This window comes from Lichenostomus cassidix, chromosome 1 (genome assembly GCF_008360975.1).
Source record: "Lichenostomus cassidix isolate B80296 chromosome 1, HeHo_3.0, whole genome shotgun sequence".
NCBI classification, from domain to species: domain Eukaryota; kingdom Metazoa; phylum Chordata; class Aves; order Passeriformes; family Meliphagidae; genus Lichenostomus; species Lichenostomus cassidix.
Window position 1 is genome coordinate 12,855,664 of NC_139479.1, and position 25,478 is coordinate 12,881,141.

Below are 25,478 nucleotides of genomic sequence, written 5' to 3' on the forward strand. Positions count from 1 at the left end.
TAATACAACATTTTATGAAACCTCAGACCATAATGGCTAAGGCAAAGGATTAGAGATCAAGTTTCTTAAATTGTATTTCTGCCTGTGTTGACATAGTTTATGAATTGTGGCAACAGTTTCAATCTTCTCTGAGCTGCAGCTTTCTAAAGGAAATGCATCTTTAACAAGTGTTTAGAAAAGCCAATTACCAAGGAGAGAGGAAAATACAAAATAAAACTGAAATTTGCTAGAGGTTCTTACATTAGAAACAGCCAGGAGGCAATCATGCCAAACCTCTTTATTCTGTGGCCTCAGCAGCAGAAACTTCAGTTCCTTTTTAAGCCTGTCTGACAGTGTTTTGGACTGTGCATAATCCATTATGGCATATATTATCCTTGTCCCAGGGAAATTTTGCAGAGACAACTTCCTCCAGCAAAAGAGAACAATACACCTACATGAAAGCTAATATATTTTTATTGTTCTTCTTTACAAAGCTTTTCCCATTTATTTTAGTCAGTCATATCAATAGTTTTAAAGATTAACTTCCACATTTAGAAGAAAAATGCACTTAAGATGCCAGAGCTGATAAAATTATTTGGATTAAAATTTTTTGAAACAACCATCTGTTCTTCAGATATAAATATCTGTGTTACGTATTTGTATTAATAATTGCTGTATAGCCACTACATATACATTGATGACAAAAATACCTATTTGTAACATATACACCATTTTATGTCCAGAAAAAATGGTAGTTTTCTTTAATGTTCATGTACCAAACTTACAAAGACAGTGTATTTGAAATATTCTTATGTCTGCCTCCTGCAAAAATTGAGGAACAGTTGACCCTACTCACAGCCTGGGACTTAGCTTTGGTTGAGAACTAACCAGAGCAGTTGCCATTATTCACCTCGATGTCATCACTCCTCTTGTGGGCTCACCTGTAATTTTGAGCTTTGAACATTTACTTTCTCAAACTCCTTGAGAATTTTTAATAAAATACATCAAATAATACAACTGATTTGCAAACTACCCCATCACTCCACATCCTGACAAAACCTCCACAAAATGCTGCAAAATCAGTTTTCATGAACATTTGCCTCACACTGGCTGCTTATAATCTGTAACTGATTGTGCAAAGCATAGTGCAATGGAGAAAGAGGCCAATTAGTGTTCTTCACTCACTGCTCACTTAGGTACATTTTAGGTTTAACTCTTCCATACTAAAATCTTTAGAACCAAATCCATAATATCATTATTATCTGTGGGTACTGAAGCTCATCCTGTACCATTTGTTCATGGTATTTCTGCTGTCCCATTAATTTGCCTGTTATGGAGCAATGCTCAGTTCTGTAATGCAGAGGTTAAACATCCCCATTAGTTTGGAAAATACTTCTTCCTGATACAGTTGCTTCTGTCAGGTCTATGAAGAGTCTGCAGTAAAGAAATGTAGGAATTTTAAGAAAGAACAACAAAAATTATCACAAAGAAAATCGTATAAGGATACATACCTTGTCTGTCTTTCCACAGTACTGTTCCTGATGAACTGTTTGCTACCACATTCTTCAGATGATTCACCTTTTGCATTAAAATTCTTTTAATAACATTTTCTGGGACTAATAGGGTGTTATTCTTCACATTCTAAAATCAGTATTAGCTGTTTTCAAGAAACTGTGTTTCTTGAACACCTCAAGGGATGGTGACTCCACCACCTCCCTGGGCAGCCTGTTCCAAGTCCATTTTCTGACAGAAATTTAGCACTCCTCATTTCTGATGCTGATATTCATCTCCCACTGGGTTGCAAGTCAGTCACCGTGGGATGTACACAAGACCCCTTCTTGCTGCAGATGTGAGCAGAAAAAACTTGCACCTGTCCAACATACTCAAGTGAGCTGGGAGATGCTACAGGGGATGCACAGACCAAGGAGTGTAAAAATACTGAGAAAAGGGTACTTGGGTTTTTTGTTTGTTTTTCTTGTTTTGTTTGTTTGTTTTGTTTCGTTGGGGGTTTTTGTTAGGGTTTTTTTTTTTTTAATTTAATGAGATTAGAAAGGCACAGAACCCTATCCATACACTAGCTCCATTGTGCTGATTTTGCTTGCGGTAGAGTTAATTCTCTTCACAGTGGCTGGTAAGGGGCTGTGTTTTGGATTTGTGCTGAACACAGGGTTGATAATACAGAGATGTTTTTGTTATTGCTGAGCAGGGTTTACAAAGAGCCAAGGCCTTTTCTGCTTTTCCTACTGCCCTGCTGGTGAGGGGGCTGGGAGGAGACACAGCTGGGACAGGTGACCCCAACTGTCCAGAGGGATCTTCCAGACCATGGGACATCATGATCCGTATATAAAATGGGGGAAAGAAGGAAGCAAGGTGGGGACGATTTGGAGTGATGGTGTTTGTCTTCCCAAGTTACCACTATGGGTGATGGGGCCATTCTCTTCTGGAGATGGCTTTACACCTGCCCAACCATGGGAACAGTGAATTAATTCCTTGATTTGCTTTGCTTGTGTGCATGGCTTTTGCTTTCCCTGTTAAACTGTCTTCAACCCATGAGTTCTCCAGTTTTTCCCTTTCCAATTCCCTCCCTGATCCTGCTTGTGGGTGAGTGAGCAAACGGCTGTGTGAGGCTTAGTTGCCAGCTGGGCTTAACCCCAGAGTGGTTTGTATACTGATCGTGATGTCCCATGGTCTGGAATGTCCCTTTGGTCAGTTTGGGGTCACCTGCCCCAGCTGTGTCTCCTCCCAGCCCCCTTGCCAGCGTGGCAGTAGGAAAAGCAGAAAAGGCCTTGGCTCTTTGTAAACCCTGCTCAGCAATAACAAAAACATCTCTGTATTATCAACCCTGTGTTCAGCACCGATTCAATGCACAGCCTCTGTGAAGTGAATTAACTCTACCCCAAGCAATACCAGCACACTATCCAAGTTATATTGGCAGTGAGTCTGAAGGGCAGTGAAGATGGTGAAGGGTCTGGAGCACAAGTCCTGTGAGAAGCAGCTGAGAGAGGTGGGGTTGTTTATCCTGGAGAAAAAGAGGCTCAGGGGTGACTTCTTTCCTCTCCACAGCTCCCTGACAGGATAGTGTAGCCAGGTGGGGCTCAGTGCCACAGACAGCCAGCGACAGTGTGAGGGGACACAGCCTCAAGCTGTGCTGTGGTAGGGTTAGGTTGGACATCAGGAGCAATTTCTCCATAAAAATGGTGAGCAGACATTGGAATGGACTGCTGGCGGTGTCACCGTCCCTGGAGGTGTTTAAGGAAAGGCTGGATGTGGCACTCAGTGCCCTGGTCCAGCTGACACGGTGGTGTTCGGCCACAGGTTGGACTCGATGACCTCACGGGTCCTTTCCAACCTAACTGATTCCGATCCTTCTTTCTACAGGCTGCAAGGTGCCGCAGCGAGCCGTGCTGCGGGCCGGAGGAGCAGTGTGTGAGCCCTTCGGCACCTCACCCCGGTCCCCCTCACGCCCTCAGCCGCCATTCCCGCCCCCCCGCGCCGAGCAGCCCCGAACCGCGCGGGCGCTGGGCGGGGCCATCGCCCTGACGTCACGCCGCGGTGACGCCATCGCCCCGTCGCCGCGCGCCCGGCGCCGCCATGTTCAAGGTGAGGAGGGGTCCCGGTGCCCGGGCCGCGCTGAGGGGCTGCCCGTCCCGCCCGCCGCGTTCTGCCGCTTCGCTCTCCGCAGGCTCTTAGTCCTCCTCTCCTTGCAGCTGCCTAATCTCTCCTTCTAGCGCTTCAGAACCGCGTGCCCTCCGTGCTGCATGGAAAGAGACACATGCAGACCGCATTCCTTACCTAAAATTGCCTCTGCGGTCCTGCCGCGCGGAGCTGTGTTGCCGCAGTTTGGATTCGTGCGTGCAGATCGCATTCTTTCTTTACAGTCGCTGCTTATTTTGAAATTGCTTCCAGCAGCGCGGAGCTGTGTTCCCGCAGAGTTTGGGTTCGTGCAGTTGTCTCTTGAAAGTGTGAACCCGATGTTGAAAAGTCTCGCTTAGTGCTAAGGTGTCAGTGAAACCTGCGGGAAGCACGGCCGGGGCTCGCCGTCCCAAAGGGCTTTGCCGCTGATGAGAGCAGCCCCACATCCCGGCGAGTTAAAGGCAATTTCTTTGGGGCAGGCAGTCGTTATGGATGATCGGTTTTTAAAAATCCAAAAACTGGTGATCCTCGAGTCTTGGCATTCATTCTCCTTGGTACCGTTTTCTGTGTCGAATACTGATAATATATCTAGACATCAATATGTCTAGGTATAAGTAAGCTAAATACTAATAGGTAACTGAAACACAAGAAGTTCCACCTCCGTATGAGGAAGAACTTCTTTACACTGATGGTGGCAGAGCACTGGAAGAGCTGCCCAGGGAGGTCGTGGCTTCTCTCTGGAGACATTCAAAGCCCACCTGGACACACTCCTGTGTCACCTGTGCTCCAGGTGACCCTGCCTTGGCAGGGGGTTGGACTGGATGATCTCCAGAAGTCCCTTCAAACCCTCACAGTTCTAGGAGTCTGTGATTCTGATGCTCTGACCGACCCTATTTTACTCTGCTCTTGTCACAAATTCTTTTTTCTTCTTGTGTTTTAGTGTTGTGACAGTTGCTGGAATTCTTTTGTGCTTGGAATCATTGAGAATTCCATAATTGATACTGGATTGTCATTAAAGGGGTTATGTGTGAACATTTAGGCACTATGCATAGTATTAGTACTTTTACACAGCCATTGAGGACTTAGGTGCTTGAAGCCAACCTGATTTTATGCCTCTGAGAGCCAGAGGGGAAGGTGGCTTTTTGTTTGGGATATTTGTGCTTCGGGGACAGGAGTGTTCAAGAGTTTGGATTTTGGGTCTATGTTTTTATAGTTCAGGTTGAGATCTAGGAGGAAGAATAGAAAAAAGAAAAAATGAAGCAACTTCCTGCATTAGGACTAGTATCAGCCTTCGCAAAAGAATGCTCAAGTTTTTCTTCTCCTATCTGGTATCTAAAAATAAAGTTGAATTCTTCAGCTAGAGAGAGGAGTAAATATATCTTTTTAATTGTAAATAACTGCAGGGCATTGCCAATAGAAAAGAATGTTGGCTCTGCTTTTCTGATACTGACTGAATGGCTGCAAGACAGGCAGGCCAAAGGCACAGCTTAATCAGTCAAAATGTTTTACTAAACTAATCATTAATATGTGGTTAGTATGGAATTGAGAAATGAGATCCTAAAGGGAAACAAAAAGTACAGCAGTTGATCTTTCATACTCCCAAATAAACACTTTATGTGTGCACACATGCAGTATTTCAACAGCAGTTCTGTCTGTCCCATAAGGTAGTTGATGAAGGGGACCATGGCAGTGTGACTTGAACAGCACATTTAAGAAGAGATTCAACTTGCACTTTTAGTGGTTAATATAATTTTTTTAAAAAGGAAAACCAATGGAAAATGTCTGCACTTCAGTATTTTGATAATATAAACAGTGGACATTTTCAGTCTGAGTAGTTCTGTGATCACTGATACTGTTTTGTGAAATCAAGGTGCTTCCAGTCTTGTGCTCTGCTGTTTGTGTCTTTATATAAAAATCTCAAATATTTAAAGCATTTGGATTTCTGTTTCTGCTGGTGACAGCACCATTTACATTGTTTGAAAACATCATTCATAATGAAAATGCATTTAGAATTTTGCCTTTTCAGTGACAGAACAATTTTGCAGTGAAAAAAGGAAAGATTGAGGAAATAAACTCTACAGCTATTAATGGTTAGTAGCGTTTGTTTTTGTCCTGGCAGATGGATGTGAAAAGTGTTTAAACAAACACTATTAAAGATTATCCTTGTCTTTCCTTGGCTGTGAAACAGCTGATCAAGTCATTGTGGTGTTTCATTTATAGTGCTCTAGTAATGACTCCATTAATTCAGATAAGGAAAAACTTCCATTTTAAGCAAGTTTTTCCATACCTTTTGACCCATCAGATCCCTTATGTCTTCCAGAAACGCAGTCCTGTGACCTAGTTCTTGTGTGCTGTTTCTTTACACATGAATGAACATTTTCAGAAAGTTTTGACAACTATATAGTCTGATTTTTAGTTTGAGGAGTCTCTTGCTTACATTTAATAAACATTCCATCTGCAAATCAGTGGAAGAAATTTAAGCTGCAAATGCTTAACTGCCTAGAGTAAGCTGATGTGGTCTGGATAATTTTAAAGCTATTTTCTAACAGTTCTGCACCAGACAGAAAGAGCAAGTGTCGCGTGGCTGGGCCACTTACCACCATCACAGCGTGAAGGATGAACTGGTTTGACCACAGCCTCAGTCTCACAAGTAGCTAGGTCAATGCAACTGACCCTACTATTTCTGAAAAGGAAGAGGCTTGGCTGCCTTCTCCTTTTTTCATCCCCTTTTCCCTGGCCCACACAGTTCCTCTGGTGTTTGTCAGGCTGTTTTCATGGAAGGGTTCAATTTCCTAAGCCCGCACAAAGCTCTCCACTTCTCTTTCAGGATTAATCTTTTGCCAAATTGGCGAGGTGAATTGCCTCACGGTGGAAGCATCCGGCCACCAAAGCTAGGGCAAGGTGAGCAGCAGGACTTCTGGGAACCAGTGCTGGAGAGGAGCCAGAAGCCTCCAGTTTGGTGTTAGATCCACTCGTGCTGTAACCTGATCCAACAAAACACAGCCTGTTGTAACTCTGCACATTTCCCTGAGCAGTAACAGGAGTATGAGACATTGAAAGCTTGCTCATTTGAACTGACATTTCTGGAGTTGTACTTTGCTGCTAATAAGGATGTGCATTTGCTGGAAAATGCTCTCTGGGCATTCTTGATTTAATGTTCAGATAAGATTTTTATCTTCTGTTTCTTAAGTTGAAGCAGGCTTTCCCATTAAGAAATACAATTTAGTGTAGGTCCTGAATATTGGAAAAATTGTATCCACCTTACACATGATGGTTGTGTTGTGTGATTGGATTGAATCTGAAGTATTCAAAAAACAGTCAAGTAATTCATGTTCCTCACAGAAAAGTAGGAGACGTTCCTAAAATTCTTAGAAATTCTTGATTTTGTTCTGATATTTTCAACTGTGGGCCTCATTGTTTTCCTAAATCTAGATGCAAATATTAACTACAAGTAAAACACTGAACTTGGTACTAACTATGGAAAAATTGAGGTATTATGGGCATTCACAAAGTTGTTTAAAATATGAATATAATGTTGCTTTTTAGACTGAGACAGTTAATACAAAAATTATTTCAAATGAGAGAAAAGAAGATCTTTTTTGTGGGATGAAAACTGGAGAGATTAGCATTTATTTCTGCTGTCTCCTTTAGCCTTAGGCTTTTCCAGCTATCATCTGAGTGATTTAGATGTTACCATTTGAGTGCCTGAGAGATCGGATTGTGTACTGCTGAGCCCCCTTTCCCCTCATTTCCAAACATCTTAATATATCACTTTTTACCGTGTAGAGGGACATAAACATTGTCTGCACGGATATGTTCAAACATGTTGCCACTTTGTAATGATGTACTTGTCTTGCTATGACCTTTCCAGGTAATTCGGCTGGGGGCCACCCCTGTCAGCCTGGGCTTGCTCTCTATCCAGGTTTATGCTGCTTCTTCAGAGAAGACTTCCAAAAAGGAGTTGCTGAAAATTGAGGAGGTAAGTGTGGTGAGAGTTTTAGTGTGCTTCTATTTAAAGAATTCGGGAAAAAATTGATGTGTGAGAGCATTTAGATACGTCTTGTCACCTTTTGTATTCTTGCCCTTAAATTTGCATCTCAGTTTTCCACAGTAGAAACATCTATATAGTTTTGCTTTTACTTGTTCTTCACTTGATTGTGCCAGGCTTGCCTGTGTTTAAGATCTTTTTCCTACATTGAAGTCTTATATTCTTCATTCAGAAATTATGTTTTCATGTTTGTAGATTTACTTGTGGTTGTATTTCAAATCCACAGGAGTATTTTCATTGCCTTTTTTCTAGATAATGCCATTTATTTTTTACTGTAAGTACTGTTGGCAAATTCTAATAAAAATTCATTTGTGTTCCCCACTAAAACAACAAATCAGAATGCTTTATTTCTAAAAATATTCTCTTTTTTATGACCAAAATTCTTGTCTGGCAATACTTTGGATCCACTGTAGTAGCCTACGGAATTTTATCAGGTTTCCTTTATTTACAGTATTTGGACCTAAGTGTCAATGAATACAATAAGTAGTGGTAATAAATACCTATAACCTTTTGATTTCTTTGAGATGTTACAAATGTCTTGATTATAAGTAGAGCTTTAAAACACCCTGTGAAACTGTAGATTCAGCAGCATTGTTGCACAGGCTTTTAAGAGTCTCCAGCATTAAAAAAAATTAGAAGTAGTTCATAACTAAATCAGCTTTATATCCATGAGAGTGAGCAGTTGTTTAAAAATTTTGAGTACTGCAATCCAAGGTAGTGTTGTTACATAAGCCCTGGAACTGAATGAGATTCACGATTGTGTATGCTTATGTTTTTTGTCTGTGTCTGCATGGGCAGTTCCCCTGGACAGGGGGAGAGGAGCTGTGGCTGCAGTGGTCTCCTGGCCCTCCCAGCCTGGGCTGTCGCGTGCTGAACCTCTGCTGGCCTGAGTCAGGCATGAGGCAGCAGTGTGGAGTTCATGTGAGCTGAGTAATGGGCTTGCCATCAACTCCAGCACAGCAGGATGTACAAGCCATGGAGTTTTGGCTGCCTTTCTTGCCATTCACAGGGTGCTAGTTTGGATCTCTACTGTGTCAGCTGTCTAGTTTCATAAAATATATGGGAATTTCCTTATCTCTGAGGCTTCTGTCCTTGTGCCAGACATTGCTCTTAGGTTGTCCAACGGGATCAAAGTTCAGCTTGTGACTATGATTGCTAGGGGTGACGTTTCCTAGGGAAGTGGGGCTGGAAATGTTTGTCTTTCGAAGTATTAGGGGGAATCCAGCTGAATAAGTTATCAAATTATTGGACAAATTCTAGGTAGTTTTATTTTTTGTTATAGTTAGCAGCTTTTTTGATTATAACAGAGATATGGTTCTTTTCCAGCTGATCATGAAAAGGGCTAGCTACATTTTAATGCAGCAATACTTGTAATAATCAGTTTATAATAAACTGCTAAAAGGAGTATAAATATGGTATAAATATAAGCTCTTTATACTAAACATCTATGTAGTATATAAACTGCTAGAAATTTTAATAGGTCTTGTTTTGATCTGAACTTTGCTGTTCATCTTCAGGAGTAGAGACTTTGGTCTTTTTTTTTTTTAAGGGAATACAATTTCAAATATGCTGAGGTAATTGTAGTAAATGTGATTCTAAACCCTAAATAGGGTGGTTTAGCATTTAGGACGTGAAGATGTCCATTGCTCTTTACAGTTCCTCTTTGTTCAATGCCAAGGTGCTATTAATGCTGTCAGTTGCTGATGTGGTTAATGACCAAAGGTTGGGATGTTGTACCATTTTCCTGCTCAGTAACAAACAGGCACATTTGTGTTGGATGTTACCTTTGTTAGAAGCTGCTTAGGCTCTTTAATGATGGCTTGTGCAAATAGAGAAAATGATTGATTGTGATTTCTAGTACATTCAGTATGTTAACTGGGAACCAGAAGTGCTGATTAAGGTGAGAAACATTTTTCACAATTATGTTGTGTGTTCTTATTAAACTAGTTTAATATTAATTTATAACTTGTGACTTGGATCATATAGCAGCTATGAACGAATTGTATAGCAGTTAGAAGTCATCTTCATCATAGTTATGTGCTGTATAATTAAACTTTGCTCATAATGGTTGTCTCACAGCTGTGTGAATTTTTATTATGCATTGTTTATGTAGTAAGCACAGTGTTAGGTGTTCTCTGCTTAGACTGTTCATGCCCTGAAGACCTACTTAGACAATTACACCTTTGTTTTTAACATCTTGTTTGCTAATATTCACAGCTGTCACTGTACTCCTCCCCAGCTCGTGAGACTAAATATGTGGAGGATCCCAAAACCGAGTTGGAAGAGGGGGTTTCCCAGTTACGGCATGTTCTGGAGCCATACACAGCCTGGTGTCAGGTATAATGGTTTGTATTGCAGCCTGTGGTGGTTCAGGGATAAGCTCCAGCTGGGATTGGAGTTTGTTTTTTCAGTTGGAATTAACAGATAGCAGCAAAGTAAAAGTTGATAGCTGTAAAAGCATTTTTCAAAAGTACTGCATGAGTTAAAGTTTTCTACATTACTTAAAAATTTCCACAGTTCAGGCCATAATGTTATCCTCTTCTCACACAAAACCAGTTGTGTCTTTATACCAATTTGCTGTGATAAACCGTGGGTTTTTTGCATTTTGTATCCTTCCAAAAGAGTGAAAAGCAAATTAACTAAAGCATGGAATTGTTTTCTGAAATTAACTTTAAGCCTAAATATATCTAGGGATAACTGGCTTTGGCACTGTCCTGTGACTGAGGGAGACAGGAGAGTGATACTTGGAAGTTTTCATGCTTGAGGAGAAAGCCTTAAATTTCAAGCAGTGTATTTTGGAGCAGCAAAACCAAGTTGTCCTCACTCCAACTGTGACAAAACACAATTTAGCAAAAAATAAAACAGTATTTGCTGAACTGGAATGTTGAGGGAAGGAATGCAGCTCTCTGGAAGAGAGAAAATCCCAGGCCACTAAGTAGTGGTAAACCTAATCCCTAGACCTTGCCCCCAGACTTTCTCATATATATTTTATTAGGTAGTATGTTTATAGTAAACAGTCATTAAATACAAAAATAGTCTCTGGAGGAGAGAGGAAAACCAAGATTTTTGTAATCAAGGCCTAAATTGTTGGTATTAGATTGCAAAGCCCCAGGATGGCCTTCTTGCCCTTTCCTGCCCAGGAAATGTTGAGGCTTATTTTTGAAGCAAGGGCATCCTTGCCCTGTGGTTGCCTCTTGGCAACTTAAGTCGAGTCTCTACTTTGCCCTCTGGCTGTAGTGAATCCCCTTAAGCTGCAAGCTGTTTGCCCAGCTCTCCATTAAAAGCTAAGCTGTTCAGATCAGGGTGTCCTTTCTGCCTGGAAGTTTTGGGTGGTGGTACCTTTAACGGGACTGAAACTTTTTCAGAGTTACTCAGTCTGGTGTTTCTAATGTGCCACCAGCAGGAGCACTGGCTGCAGTTTGGGAGGTGAAGGGGTGTTTTCCACAGGATACTCAGAGCTCTGACCTCCTGAACACATGGGTTTTGGTTGGTTGCCTGTGGTAACCCTAACTGAGGAATGAAATTGGAGAGGAGGTTAGTTGCCCACTAGGACTGACTAAAGATAATCCTTTAACCTTGCTTTATGTCTCGCTGGCCTGTCATCATCCTATTTGTTTTATTTTTTTTGTCTGTGCGGTGATCATTGACATAAGATGTGCTCTTCTGCTCACACACAGCAAGACATTTCCTGGCAGTGGTTTACTGACTCATTTTATGAAGTGGGCATGTAAACCTGATGGGTTTGGGGCAGTCTTGCTTGCTTAACTGTAATCAGAGGTATTTTTGGTTTTACACCCCCAATGCATCCCTACTATGCTGAAGAAAATAATATTTAAGTATATGTCAGTTGTATTTAAAATCAAAGAGATAACCCAGGATAATGAGAATAAAATTGATTACGTTTGTATTTTAATTTTTCAAAATTACTTAACTGTAGTGGAAATGCAGCTCAAAACTCAGATGTAGAAATGAGCCAGTTATGTTTCAGTTGTGACAGAAGATCAGATTTGGTCTCTGGGGTCTTTAGAGCAAGTTCTCCTTAAACTGGCTTTTAATAAGACCAGCATCCATTAGAATTATGTAGTGTGTCACATGCTAACAGTTTTTTATTTTCATGACAGATGGGGTTTTTTTACGTCACACTTGCCAGTGGGGAGATGAAAGTTCTAAAGATATTATCTCCATACAATATCCTAAACAAATGCTTTCACTTTGGCATAGATGCAGCTCAGGTGGAATTGCAAGACTATTCTCTGCTTTAGCTTTGGGCATATATGTGTTTGAATTTGTTCCCTAATTTATAGAGAGCCTTTCACTGTCTCTCTGAAGGATTATAACAGTTAGCAAGGTTCTTTATATTGAGGTTTTGTTTTCTGTTTTGATAAAATTCTTTGATAAAATTGTGAATTCTTCCTGAATATTCTCAGTCTGAAAAAATCCGGAACTAATCTGTGGGGTTGATGCAGTGTCTTTGATTTACTTTGGACATCTATGGATATCTCATTTTCCAAGTCACTTAAAAATGCAGTTTGTTATCCTAAGACAGTCTCCTGCAAAGTGGAATTTATCACCTTACAGAATGAGTCACATACCCCTGTAAAGTGTGAAGGAGTATATTGCAGTGTTGTCTTCTTGTTTTCTTTGCATCACCTCAAATATTTTTGCAATTCTTACATACACTGAGAAACCTGAGATAATTCTGAGTTTCAGCTGCCTGATCTCAATAAAATACTGAGATTGATGTCTGTGTTTTGAAGTATTGTATTTCATCATGTCCAAAGACTGCTTTGAGAAAAATCTGTAAGTTATGCTAAATGTAACATTGAGCAAGCATAGCCCTGTAAGTGAAGGGTGGAAGTGGGAATAAAAGTTATTTTAGGGACCGATCACTTTTTACTTTCCTGGTTTGTCTTTTTTTTTTTCCTTTCTTTGTCAGGTCAGTTACAGTCTATAGTTAATATTTTACTTACTTGGTATCTATTTACCCTTGTTCTCTCTCTTTTTTTTTTTTTTTTTTAGGATCTTTATGCCAAAGCTTTGCCCAAATTAGAAAAAGCTGTTGAGCATGGTAGAGGTAAATCAGCTTAGTTTTCTTAACTAGCAATTTAAAATGCAGGACTGTACTATATCTTCAATTTAAAGGGAATTCCATTAGGCATCATTATATGTATAATTTTTAATGCATTTAAGACTACTTTATTCCACTGTGTATGTTTGATTTTCCTTTGTGGGTTGCTTATGACACTACATTTCTAAACAAATAAAATCTGAGACCAGCATCTACGTTTATCAGTGTCACTAAAAATCAGTTATGCAGGAAGAGAAGGAAAAAAAGCCTCACAATTTATTCCCAGCCAGCAATATTTGCTCGACCCAGCCTCCAGCAGTATTTGCTTGACCCAGCTTAGTAGCTGAAACCTCCTGTAATGTGTACAAGCGTTGGGTCTTTTGTTTGTGATGTTTAGCCTTTTCATTTTGTTTTGCTTCCATGGATCTCCTAAGAATTTTAAATTAATCCAAAATAAATTTTACTTGTTTTTATTTTTGTGAGCATCCTTTCATACTTGTGCTTACCAGGACTGAGCATGGGTGCTATGTAGAGCTCATTTCAGATACTGCATCTCTTTTCTTTAAACTTAGCAGCTTCAGTCTTTTGAACTCGTTTGCATGGAAGATTTTCCATAGTTTTCCATTCCCCCACCAGACTCCCATCTTAGAGTGCACTTTGTTTTTACTGTGTCGTTCCATTGTTCTGTGATTCGGTTTTTGTACAGTATTTTAGTGAAACTAATTCTTGTTAACATGTAACTGTAAAATTCCATTTTGCAAAGGTTTTTATCCCTAATTTGAAAAAGATGTGATTGAGATGCATAAGAGCAAAACAAAACAGATGGCCCAGGAGCAAAGGCAAAGCTCCTATGAAAATTTGTGAATACAATACAATGTTCTGTTTCATTCATGTGTCAGTAGAGAAGATCTCAAAGGCTTTGAATTTTTTGCCAGCATATCCAAAATGGCCATGATAGTTAAATGTGTTTTGATAACTCTTTGTGTTTTGTAACAATTGCAAGCGTGTATTGATAATTCCTTATCACAAAAACACTTTCACATTACATTAAAGCACTTTGTTCTGACTTCTTTTCAGAGGGCTATGAATTTCTTCAAAAGCCTCCTGCTGGATTCTATCCAAGACTTGGTGTGATAAGTTTTGCTGGAATTATTGGATTGTTTCTTGCTAGAGGTAAGTGGGAACCATTTGAACTGGTTATGTTATGATTTTGGATAAGTAATTTATTTGTGGGTTTTAGGGTACTAATATTTAATTGTGACAATGAGATCTGACTTAACTGTACAAGCATGTTTCTACAGTCTTCCTCCAGTTATAAAGAAACTTAATGGAAAAGGTGTTTAATAAGCAGCAATTTTTGTTTTATCAATATTGTATTTGTTGCTAGTCTTCTATATTTCCCAGTTGTAGTTTAGTATAACAAAAATGGGAAAGGACTGGCTTGGTATTTTTTAGCCAAAAAATATTTTTAATTATTAAAGTTCTTGATCACATATGGTACTGTGGAATGAATTATGGTAAATTATTAACAGAGGAATGAATTGTGGTAAATACAGATATTCCTGAGCTATGATACATGTCCAATTAGTTGTATATTTGATCCTTCAACATATTGTGTGTCCAGGCATGGAACTGCTGCAGATGGTGATTCAGCAAATAGACTTGTGAACTTTGGGTGTACTATAAATACCTGCACATTTTGCACTACAGAAAAGTGATACAGTTAATTTCATCACACTTGTTGAAGAAATGTTCACGCTTTCATAGAAAGAAGTGTTAGTTTAAGCAATGTTAAGTGTGAAAAAGTATTTTGTGCTTAGGTTGAGATATTCTTAATGCAGTGAAATGTAGGCAACAGAACTTTATAGCTGTACAATTTAAAATACCAGTGAGGACATGGTTTGGACAAAAATAAGTCTTTGTGGGGCCTGAATGTGTTGAACTGGAAGTGTGTGCTTGGCTGTGTAGAAATTACAAGCACACCTCAAAATATTTAATTTTCTAGAGAAGCTGGTGAAAATGGTACTTTACTTTTTCCTAGTGTATTTTTTTTAAATGAAATTGAGGTAACTTCACTGTTTGAACTTCTTTTTTTTTCAAATTCCTGTTTCTTGAGTAGCATGATCATGAATGACAGAGATCAGCTTCCATCACTTATGACTGTAGCAAAATGAGGGGAGAAGGGAAAGTGCAGTCTTGAGACTGGAATTGGAAGATTAACCTCATGATAAAAATATTAAATTTGTAGATCCTTTAGGGTGGGAGCCATAATTGCAAAACTTTTTTTCTGGTTATAGTTTACAATATGACTGTTACTTTTAGAAGTATTCAAAATGTAGAAGGAAGTGCCCCTTAATTTTAATGCTACAGAAAGTCCACTTTTTTATCCTTTCCCCACTTTGTCTCTGTGGAAAAATTGCCCTCTTGGAAGGTACAGATAAAATCCTTCAGGTCTAATCATAACACTTGAATATACACAGCTGCTCACTAAGTAGAGAATATGATATTCAAAGTTTATTCATGTGAATATTGTGCAGTCATCCAGCTTGGTTTAAAATGCCATTGGAGATAATTAGTTTTAACCTCGTGTTGCAGATGGAGTGATGCACTTCACTTGTGGGAGAGCAGCAGCAAGGTGTTTATTGATATAAAGAAATGATTTAAAAAGATTTGATGGCGAGGTATGCTTGATTAGTTACTGCATAGAGGACAGGGTCAGACAGATCTGTCTGGGAAGGATCCTCCTCTTGAGTCACAAGATTCAGAGACAACCTCCTCCTTTCAAGACTCCCACTCAGAGAAGCTTATGTGCAGCTGGGTCCAGTCCTTCTTCCAGACTTGATCAGCAGTTTATGTCCAAAGGATTATATGTGCACAATCAATCTAAGATATGATCATAGTGAAGCTTACAAAGGATAGCAAACTATTAGGGGGCTCCCTACTGATCAGAGTAATTATGTTTCTTAAGAAACAGGGGTAGGATGGAAGAGAAAATACAGTAAATGGTATTTAAGAAAATTGTTTATGAGTAAAATGTTAGGGCCATTCAACTGTCTTGGTTAACATATACTCAAACAATGGTTTGTGGTTTGTTTTTTTTTTTTTCTTACAAAACAGGCTCAAAAATAAAGAAGTTAGTGTATCCTGCAGCTCTCATGGGTCTTGGTACTGCCATGTATTACCCTCAGCAAGCGGTTGTTATTGCAAAGGTCAGTGATGATACCTTTCTTTGGAGATGTGTCTTTTACTTTTGATTGTTGCCTCCTAGATTCAAATTAACTGGTCATCTATTTTCTAAAGCCATGTTAGTGGCACTTAACAAAATTACAGTTATTTTGTCAAGGCACGAGCAGTCTGGGCTGAAAGACAAGCAGACATGTACCTTTTAGTGACTTTTTTTCCCAACATCTGCAGTAGTGTCTTCAGTTAGAGGAACATAATTTCCCTTCAGAATCTCTAACCTCATGTAACACTAAATTAACATAAATATGCTAAGTGAGTACAGTTTGTGTGTTTACTTAAAATACTAAGGAAGCCTGAAATAACTTGTGAACAAATGAAAACAGTGTTTGAAAGAAAAAAAGTTTCTACAGAGATGTCATCTAAGCATCTTGAGATAAATGGTACTGACATTTTCTGCTTATTTTTTGTTTGGGTTTTAAGAAAGATAGCATGCACATTCTGGAATGGGGTAAGAATTCTGCTGCAAACTTATTGGATGCATTCCCTGTTCATGGATTTGTTGTTTCAGGCACAAAAGAAACATGTTAACTTGCAGTTGCTTAAGTGAGTTTCCTGTGAGAGAAAGAACTGAAGAGACCATAGAATTGCTTGCAGCCCCTGCTGATGTTAGATCATGTGCCTTGCTGTCCACACTTAGTTGTTCTGGCAGATTCCTCAGTTCTCCACCACTTTCTGTTTCAAATCCAGCTTTTAACCATTCACTGTGCAAATACATGCATCTGTCAGAAATTCTTTATATTTCAGGCTTTGGTAAATTTGCTATCTGGTTATTGCCCACTTGTGAATAAATCTGATATGTCAGAAAGGTAATGTGATATTCTCAAGAACATATGATGTTCTTTAAAAACTGAAAGGTCATTGACTTAGGGAGAGTCAAAACTGCTGAGTTTGAACTCTGCCAGCATGGTGGTACTCTTATCTTTGATGGAATCTTTTTTTAGTGCTTCCAGGATTCAGATGCTGTAAATATAGATAATTCTGTTGACTTTCTCTCAGAGAGTGAAAATTATGCAAGTGGCAGGAAAAAACCCATCAAAATTTAAGAAGCTTAGACATTTCTGTTGGAAACTGTATTAAAATTCTACTTGTCTTCTGAACAGTGAAGTGGGAAGCGATTGAACGCTGTTCAAACTGATGTTACTGTTTTTAAAGAAGCTCAATTCAGGCTTAACTATGGATTTGGTGCTAACAGCTTCACAATACTTAGTTTATTTTATGAGAACTTTGAAGTGCATGGTTGCTCTTTGATTAATTCACAGATCTTAGTTTGACTGTAATGAAAAATCTGATAGGAGATTGGAATAGGTTTAGCTTTGTTGATTTGGTCAGGACAGTAGACGTATGAATTTGGAAACTTCTGTGAGGAGAGTAATATCCTGGATACTGTTTTGGTTCCTCTAATCTATCTTGTGCTTTTCTTAAAAAAGCAAAGTTTTAAGCATATCATATCTTACCATCCATAATTTTTAGGCTTTAATCTGAAATTGGAAAAATTTTCCTCTCTATTAATTATTTTAAAATGTTTCATAAGCCTTTCAAAAAATGTCTGTAAACCTAGAAGAGATGCCTGCAGTACAAAGCTCACTTGCCAAGTTAATAAAACAATATAGAAGAAATTCTGGAACATAAAATTTAATTAATTATTTTTTTATATTATGTTCTTTTTATTTTTCTTTCACGCCTAAGTACTTCATCACCGCTTTTTCTTTTACAGTTGTATAATTCTCTTCATTGGGTGGTTTTGTTTTTTTTTTTTTTTTAAATTTGTGGGGTTTTGTTTCCTTTCCCCTTTTATTTAAGACTTTCCAGTAGAGAGCTGTAAATAAACCTAGAAAAATGTATTTGTAGTTGAGATCCAACACTTAATTCATCTGAAAGTAAAAATTTTCTTTAATTAAGATGTGTGAATTCCTAAGTGAAGTTGTAGCAACAGGGTTTGTTGCTGATAACCTGTAGTTTTCAGACACTAATCATCTAACTGAAGATGGAAGAAATGCATAGACTATTATTTTTTTTCTCTTGCTTTAGTAATGATTCTAATAAATCACCAACTTGTAAGGGATTTATTTCCTTGCTACCAGTATTACTTTACTTTTTATAACTTTGGACCAACAGTCAGACTATATGTGGTAAAGGAACTGAATTTAATACTAAAGTTTGTTTTATTCTGCTGGAACCCTACTTTATAATTAGAATGGTATTGCTTTCCAGCTAAATCATAATATATTCAAAATATTTTGTATTTACTGTGGCTTATCTTCCATCTGGAAAGAACATTCCATTATGTAGTTATTTAAATCACTCTGTCATTAGAATCAAATTTTTCCTTTTGTTATTGAATCTTTCAAATTTACTGAAGTTCAGTGTGTTATGCTTTCATTCTTCTTGAAAGAAAGAAATGCTTTCCAATATGCAAGTTGTGTTTCTCTGACAACAAAGCACATTATTTCTATGTCTTTTGAACCTTTACCTTGTCCCTTGCTCGGTCCAGCCTATAAGGCATAAACAGTTGTGCTGGCCCAGCTGAGAGCAGAACAGGATTCCAGGAACTGTGACTTGAAAAGCAGGAGTTGTGGTCTCTTGATCCATGTTTGCTGCCGAATGCTTGTGAAATGGCACTTCCACTGCTTTGTTAACAGTGTAAATGTAGAAAAAACCAGTGGATTCTCAGTTTAGTTTCCCAGCATGAAATGTAGATGAAGAATTGCTAATTAAAGTTCTGTATGTGTGTAGTTCTGTGTAACGTCCAATGTAGTCAGTAATTTATGGTCCTATGTGGAATTAAAATAAGGAAGCTCATTTACATGGACATCAGGCCTTGGAGGCCACTGGTGCTGCCCCAGTAGTGCCCAGTATGGGTGTTGGTGGCCCATGGGCACCTCAGGCTTTCAGAATCCCTGTTGAGAACCACTCGATCTGACTTGTTTGTTCAGACTTTAGCGCACAAACCTACTTGCAGTGCTGCATTCAACAGTGATGGTATTTTAGCACATTGACCTTGTAGCTTGCACTTACAGTCTGCCTAGAACTCTATTTTTCAACTGTGAAAGTGTGTGTGGTTCCTAGCTCTTGGGTTTGTGCACTGGTGAAACAAAGGTTGGTTTTGGCAGACTAAACTGTCTGGGTTGCTGTACCTTGTGATGTAGCTACTTAATCTAGCAACGTGAATGACCAGTTTCTCATTTAATGCAATTCATAAATCACTTGGTCATAGGACCCCTATAATGAGAATATTTTTTAGTTTGTACTGTTAAGCATTTAGTGTGGTTTAAAGTATTTTAATGGAGTCTTTTTAAGCAGAAACAAAAAATAGCCTACAAGTAGTTGTTTTTTTTCATTTTATGTTGGTAGTTGTGTCCTAAGTAGCATTGCAGACAAAACTCCCGCTTTGTTTATTGTGATTATTTTTCAGTCCTGGACATTTTGTACTGTTTGCACAAGGGATCACCATCTCTTCAGATGAGCAAACTTAGTTTATTGAAATGCTTGAGAATAATCACTCCTGATACTGAAAACCAAAATAATCTATAGCTGTAATATTTAAATTGAGTGATTTTGGAGACTAAACTGGTTCAGTTGATGTGCTTTTTTCTAATGACCCTTATCACTTTCAGCTATTAAGAAAAACCTGTGCATCCCAGTGGACTTGCTTAAAACCAAAGTAATTGGTCAGATATGGTGACAAAAAGGATGCTTTGTATTTAAGACAGCCTACGTTTTGGATTTAGTTGTGACTTGGAGGTGTAGTTGCTGAGTTGGGTTTGTTTTCTTTTAATTCTGTTTATTCAGTAGCCTCTTTTGAGAAGTAGCACATTGTCTCTGCCCAGAAGCACATCCTTGTACCATTGTGTAGTAACTGGTGTAATCAGTCTTGCTGATTACAAATCAGACAAACAAGGGGAAGTGGCTCCTCACACCTTGTGTACCCAGCAGTAGAACCAGTTGGCACAGGGATGCTAAAAATTTGCACTTCCCCTTGAAAGCTTGTTCAAAAAGTTCATAGAAGGGAAATTTCCTTGGGCCTTTTTGCATGCATAAAAATCACCTCTGGCTCAGGAAATCTCCAAGCAGTGAATTGATGTAGACTGGAAGAAACTGTTTCAGAAACATCAGAACACTGTTTCAGAAACATTTACACTTAGCCTTTTCTCAGAGTTTGGGTTTTCCAGCTTTGCCTGCTGTAGAAGATAGGGAAATACTTTCTTAGTTCTTAATTTCATACAGTTTTTTTAGTTTAATAGCTGTTTAGTTGGACAGATTGTCCATTTTGCTGTTTCTCATGTAGAAACTGATAGTGATATGAAAGTTAGTATAGACCTGAGCCTTGCTACAAAAACTTGACACTTTAGTTTTAAAGGGTGCTATGAATCTTACAGTTCAATGACTCAAGGGACAAGGGATGCTGATTTATTAGAGTTAGGGCCTTTACTTGTCATAAAATAGCTGTTGTTGTAATACAGCAAATACAGTTTTTCCCAGCTGTGTTCCATTCTGGGAGTTGACAGCTAGTTATTCATTACAGCCATCTTTCATCAAGTTCTAAACAACAAACAAAAAGAAAATCTAAAATTGCAAAATAGTGACAAACTAAGTAGGGTTTATTTTGGTCTTTGAAATAGGTATGGTCAAATTAAGAAATACTTTGCATATGTTAATTATGCTCAGTGTCAAATACTAAGAAAACCAGCATTGTTTCAATGCAGCATCATTCCACTCCTGTTTGTACAGATATATTTTCAGGCAGTCTTCAAACAGGTTTTTAGCATGCTGTTTTTTCTTATTCCTCATGTGACATTTTTTTTCCAAGATGTTTATTAATGCTGTACATCCTGAGCTTAAACAGGAAGAATTAAATATCTTGTGTTTTGAGACTTTTCCCACTTAAATAAGAAGCAAGATTCTCCAGATCATTAAGTTCATGCTTTCTAAAAACTTTTGTTTCAAAGGTTGCTGGCACACAGCTCTATGACTGGAGTCTCCAAGGATATATTGCTGTAGAATCTCTTTGGAAGGATAGTCCTAAGAAGAAGAAATCAGGGGAAAAAAGTGATAAGGTAAGAAGTCTGAGGAAGTTGATTTCTGAATTTACCACTGCATTTTCAGCCAAAAAATTTACAAACAATAGTGGTTTTTTTTCCACCCATGACTTTGCCTTTATTTCTGAAGAGAAATGTTTCATTCTCTCTTTATAAACTGTGGAAAAACATTGGGCTTACTTCAAGTTAAACTTTCAGAACTGCTGTTTGGAAGTTTCTTTTAGTAGAATCTGATACAGAGAAGCAAACAGTCTTCTAGGAAATATATGTTGATGGCTTAGTGAAGCACAGTATGAGAGACTGGAGAACTGATCAAGTTGATTAAATGTGTGCCTGGGAAAGCCTGTAAGGTTTTTAGGGATTTTTTTTTTTAATCTGTTGCTTAAAGAAATTTGAGTGTGTAATATAAAGCTTCTGTGGTTTTAAATTCACTCAAAGCTCACTGTGACTGAGAGAGAGATGTTTTGGAGAGGCTATTGCACTTGAATTGACTGCGGGGAGGGGACTGAGTTCCCAAGGTAGGGCTGGGTGTAGGACTAGCTTCAAACAAGCTGGGTTGGAGAAATGCCCACGTGTCCTGCAATTGCTGAGTCTTCTGACAGTGGAGACTTTCATCAGTGGATACTCATCCTGCATTGGCCCAAGGCACTTCAGTAAATGTACTTGAATAAACAAAGGTTAGTTAGTCATTCTGTACCTTTCCTAAAACCTAGGCTGTCAAAAAGAAACTAAAAAAAAAAAGGCAATCTTAAATATCTCAGAAAGACAAACTGACAGCATTAACAAAAAACAGCTGAACTTTTTATTTTTTGTGTCTTACGTTTTCAAAAGGAAACACATGGTTGTTATTGGAAGGCAAAAGCTTTTGACACTTTCATCTTATTACAAGGCTTATTCAAGCACTTGCTACCTCAGCAGAAAAACAAACAGCATGCAGAATTGCAGAGACCACTGAGTAAACACACTTCTTTCTCTTCCTCCTTGCAGAATCTTTAGATCGTACCCCTTAGTTGCCAAAACGCGTTGCTTGCACAAAGGAGCAAAATGCCAATTGATTGGTGTCCTCCTGAAGTTAATTTCATTGTTCAGATACTGTCAGTGTGAGCTGTTGCTATGTAACTTGATGGATTAGACAAGATAGAAAAACCCTGTGACTCAAATGAAGAAACAGTACCCACTTGATGAAACTGCCTGCATTTCCCATGTTCATGGATCTCTTACCATGAGGCAAACAGCTTTGCTGGTGCTTTGTCCTCGAAGTTATTAAAGAGAGGGTATTGTCTCCCTGGTGTGCAGAGAGCTGAACAGCAGCTCTAAAAAGTCACATGCTTTTGTCTAGAATGTGGACTGAGAAGTGTTCCTAATGGAAGAAGTTTGTTCTGAAGCTTCCTTTGGCCTGGGTTGGTGAAACCACACAAAATGCATAGCTGAGAATTTGGGTGGGTAGGAGTGGGTTTGTTTTGGTTTGTTTCATATGGTTTATTAGCACCACCAAATCAGTATCAACTTTTCAAGCACAAACATTTCCGTTTAAGTTGCACTTTTTATTGGAAGTTTTTACTGATACAGAAGTGTCATGGAAGAAAATGCTCTTAACTATCATGTACTAAAATTGGCAAAGCATTCTGGGATAGATTCTGTCTTAATTTGACAGCCCTGTGAAAGAATTTGGTTGCTTTTGTGTACATATTTCTTATTGTCATGCTAGGCAGCCAGATTCCTTAACTAGTGAAGACAGGTCTGTCTAAATGTTACTCTTGAGTTGTTGCTGCAGCAGATGTAACCCATTTCGTGAAACCATGCCAGAGCAAAAGATATTATTTTTGTTTTTGTGACATTTACTCCAGCACTTTCCTGTTGCTACACAAAGGATTCTTGCAAATAGTCAAGCAATATATGGGTGGCTCTTCTTGGCTTCTGTTAATTTATTACATTGCTCATAATTTGTTTGATAGTCATAGGTACCACAGCTGTGCATAACTTCATGTTTGTGCAACAAGATGTCATTAAAATAGATGTGGTATGTTAATTTTCTGAAGGTTTTATGAAACAAAAACCTGTGCCAAACTGAGGTCATATCAACTGAATTCTGACTTCCGCCAAGAAAGATGAATTCTGGGACCTTCTGTGCCTACATTTCAAAACACTGTGGCTGCAGCCCCTCCACACAGCAAGGCAGTCAGATAAAGGTTTTTAATATGCTGTTGAAGGATGCAGCTCTTTAGGATGTCAGGAAAAAATCTTTCTCCTAAAACTGAAGCATGTAGAAAAACAATTTTCTCCACTTCTCACTTTGTCTTGTCCCTATATGATTCAAAGATTTTTGCTATATTTTTAACAATTTTGGATTCTTTCTCTTCCTGCAACATTGAATTGGGCACCCCTTGTTTTTACTGAATTGGCCAAATTGTGTAAAAGCAGAATGGCACTGCAGCTCTAAATACACCCTTCTTTTTAGCCCTTGTTCCTTTCTTGTGTTTGCTCTTTCCCACTTTGGCCCAGCTAGTAATAAGATCTCTCAGAAAACTAATTTCCCTCAGCCTCAGAGACTGAGAGAAACTTTTATGGCATATTATTTAGTTTCCATTCCTTTCTGGTGTGCTGGTGGACACTACCAGGGACTTAGCAATACTAATATACATAACTAATACACATACAATTTTAAACCCAAATGAATTTACTACACTTGTAAAATATATAAATATTTTAAAACTATTTCTATGGCTATCTCTGGGTATTTTATTAAGTGCTGGTTGGCTACAGAGTGTTTCCAGGTGCAAAGAGGGCTCAGCTTTGGCTGATTTCCTGCACTTGCTCAGAGCAAGTGTCAAGGAAATAGTGGACCAGAACCTTCCTCACCTGAAAGCTCTGGTGAAAATTGTAGTGTCAGTGTTTTGAGTGGGAAGCTGTACTATCAGCATCATGGATTGTGACCATAACAAACCTTAAATTGTGTTTTAAGAGAGTTTTTAAGTGACTTGGTTTTGGTCATGTTTTAAAACACAGCATAAGCAGCTGAGAGAGGTTCTTTCTGCAGAAAATACTTGTAAGACTTGGCTTTGGTAGCTTCTGAACAGGCAGGCAAAAATTTGGTCATCTGAACTAAAAGACAAACATCTACTTCAGGCAGGAAATGCTGTTTCCTGTCACATGCCCTTCTTTTATTATTTGGTAGTAAGAACAACAATAGTATAAACTTGTAAGAAATATTACTTCTTTTGGAATAGATCCTTAGTATGGGCAGTGGGGAATGTAGATGTTTTAGAAGAGTGGGATGGACAGAAAGAATCCACTTTGCAAAAAGTTGGTCTCTTTAAGGGCAACTTAGAGCAACATTTTTGAAAGTACTTCATATTTTTGTGAGAGTTAAGTTCAAGGTCAACTTAAATAAAAGAAAAAGTTAGTGATTGACTGGGGGAGGATGAATAAGGTAAGACAGTGATATTCTCTTTACTCCAAGCAATACATTGTAAACAAGAGGCCAGAAGGTAAATTATTAATATGTGAGCCCAGGTGAGCTTTTGTTTTTCTTTTGCAGCTGCCTTTTTTCTTCTGGTGGCCAAACTTTCCATTTTAAGAGTGTTCATAAACATAAGAGATGTATACCTTACATACCTTTGAAGTTATCATTTCTAAGTTTAGTGTAAAAGGGTCTCACCATCTGCAATACTTCTGAGGTAGCAACAGAAACTTCTGCACCTGGCTTGGCTGTAACGTAGGGGAAAAAGGCGTCACACGTTTGGAGGTTTGACATTTATCTAGTTTGCTTTGGGGTCTTTTGTCTTTGTATGGAGGGAAAATTTTCAGAGTAATCACAGTGGGTTTTTTGTAAAGTTTGTTGTTTAAAGTTCAGGGCTCAATGTATCTCTGTTAGATACTGTGTGAGCTAAGTTGGGATGTTTTTTAATCACTCCTTTACTGAAACTGTACAGTCCCCTTAGTTCCAGTGTTATTTTTAGTTTCGAATAATGTTTTGGGTTTTTTTAAATGCCAAGGACTCCCAATGTATCGAACATTTTATAATGAATGTGTTATGGAGAATTCTTATCAGTCACCTTTCACTTGAAACAGTCAGAAACACAAGAATGAAAAATATTTCCTCTTCTGCTGTGGGATAGAGCTCTGATGCGTGAACTCCTCTGGCCACTCAGATTTGTTACGGAGTGGTTGTGTTGAGCCAGAAAGTAGAAAGACTGTCTTGAATGTGTTTCTGCTTCTAGTTATGAGAGGGTACCCTGGCACAGAGGAAGCCTGTTTTCTGAGTCATTGATCTAAACTCATTTTTTGCTTCTGACCTGGTTTTGAGTGTGCTAGAGGACTTTTTTGTAAAACTGTGTGTGCTTGTGCCACTGGAAGTCCTTTTCTGGCTAACTCACATTACTGCTTGAGCAGTCTAACTTAGGTTCACTGTTTACACAGTGGGCATATACAGTGCATGGTGTTAAAAACTTCTTAATTTCTAATTCATCAA

At 38.5% G+C, this 25,478-nt stretch overlaps 1 protein-coding gene across 2 annotated transcripts in view; it reads left to right on the forward strand.

The window, feature by feature from the left end:
• The first annotated feature begins 3,466 nt into the window (after positions 1-3,466).
• The window catches only part of APOO (apolipoprotein O), a 28,197-nt gene continuing 6,185 nt past the window's right edge, over positions 3,467-25,478 (forward strand). For both annotated transcript variants that reach the window (XM_085050465.1, XM_085050473.1), the window contains exons 1-7: positions 3,467-3,579; positions 7,484-7,591; positions 9,878-9,997; positions 12,680-12,734; positions 13,806-13,901; positions 15,846-15,937; positions 20,918-21,025. In XM_085050465.1, coding sequence (XP_084906591.1) covers positions 3,571-3,579; positions 7,484-7,591; positions 9,878-9,997; positions 12,680-12,734; positions 13,806-13,901; positions 15,846-15,937; positions 20,918-21,025 — 588 coding nt within the window. In that variant the 5' untranslated portion in view covers positions 3,467-3,570. The remainder of the gene's footprint in view (positions 3,580-7,483; positions 7,592-9,877; positions 9,998-12,679; positions 12,735-13,805; positions 13,902-15,845; positions 15,938-20,917; positions 21,026-25,478) is intronic.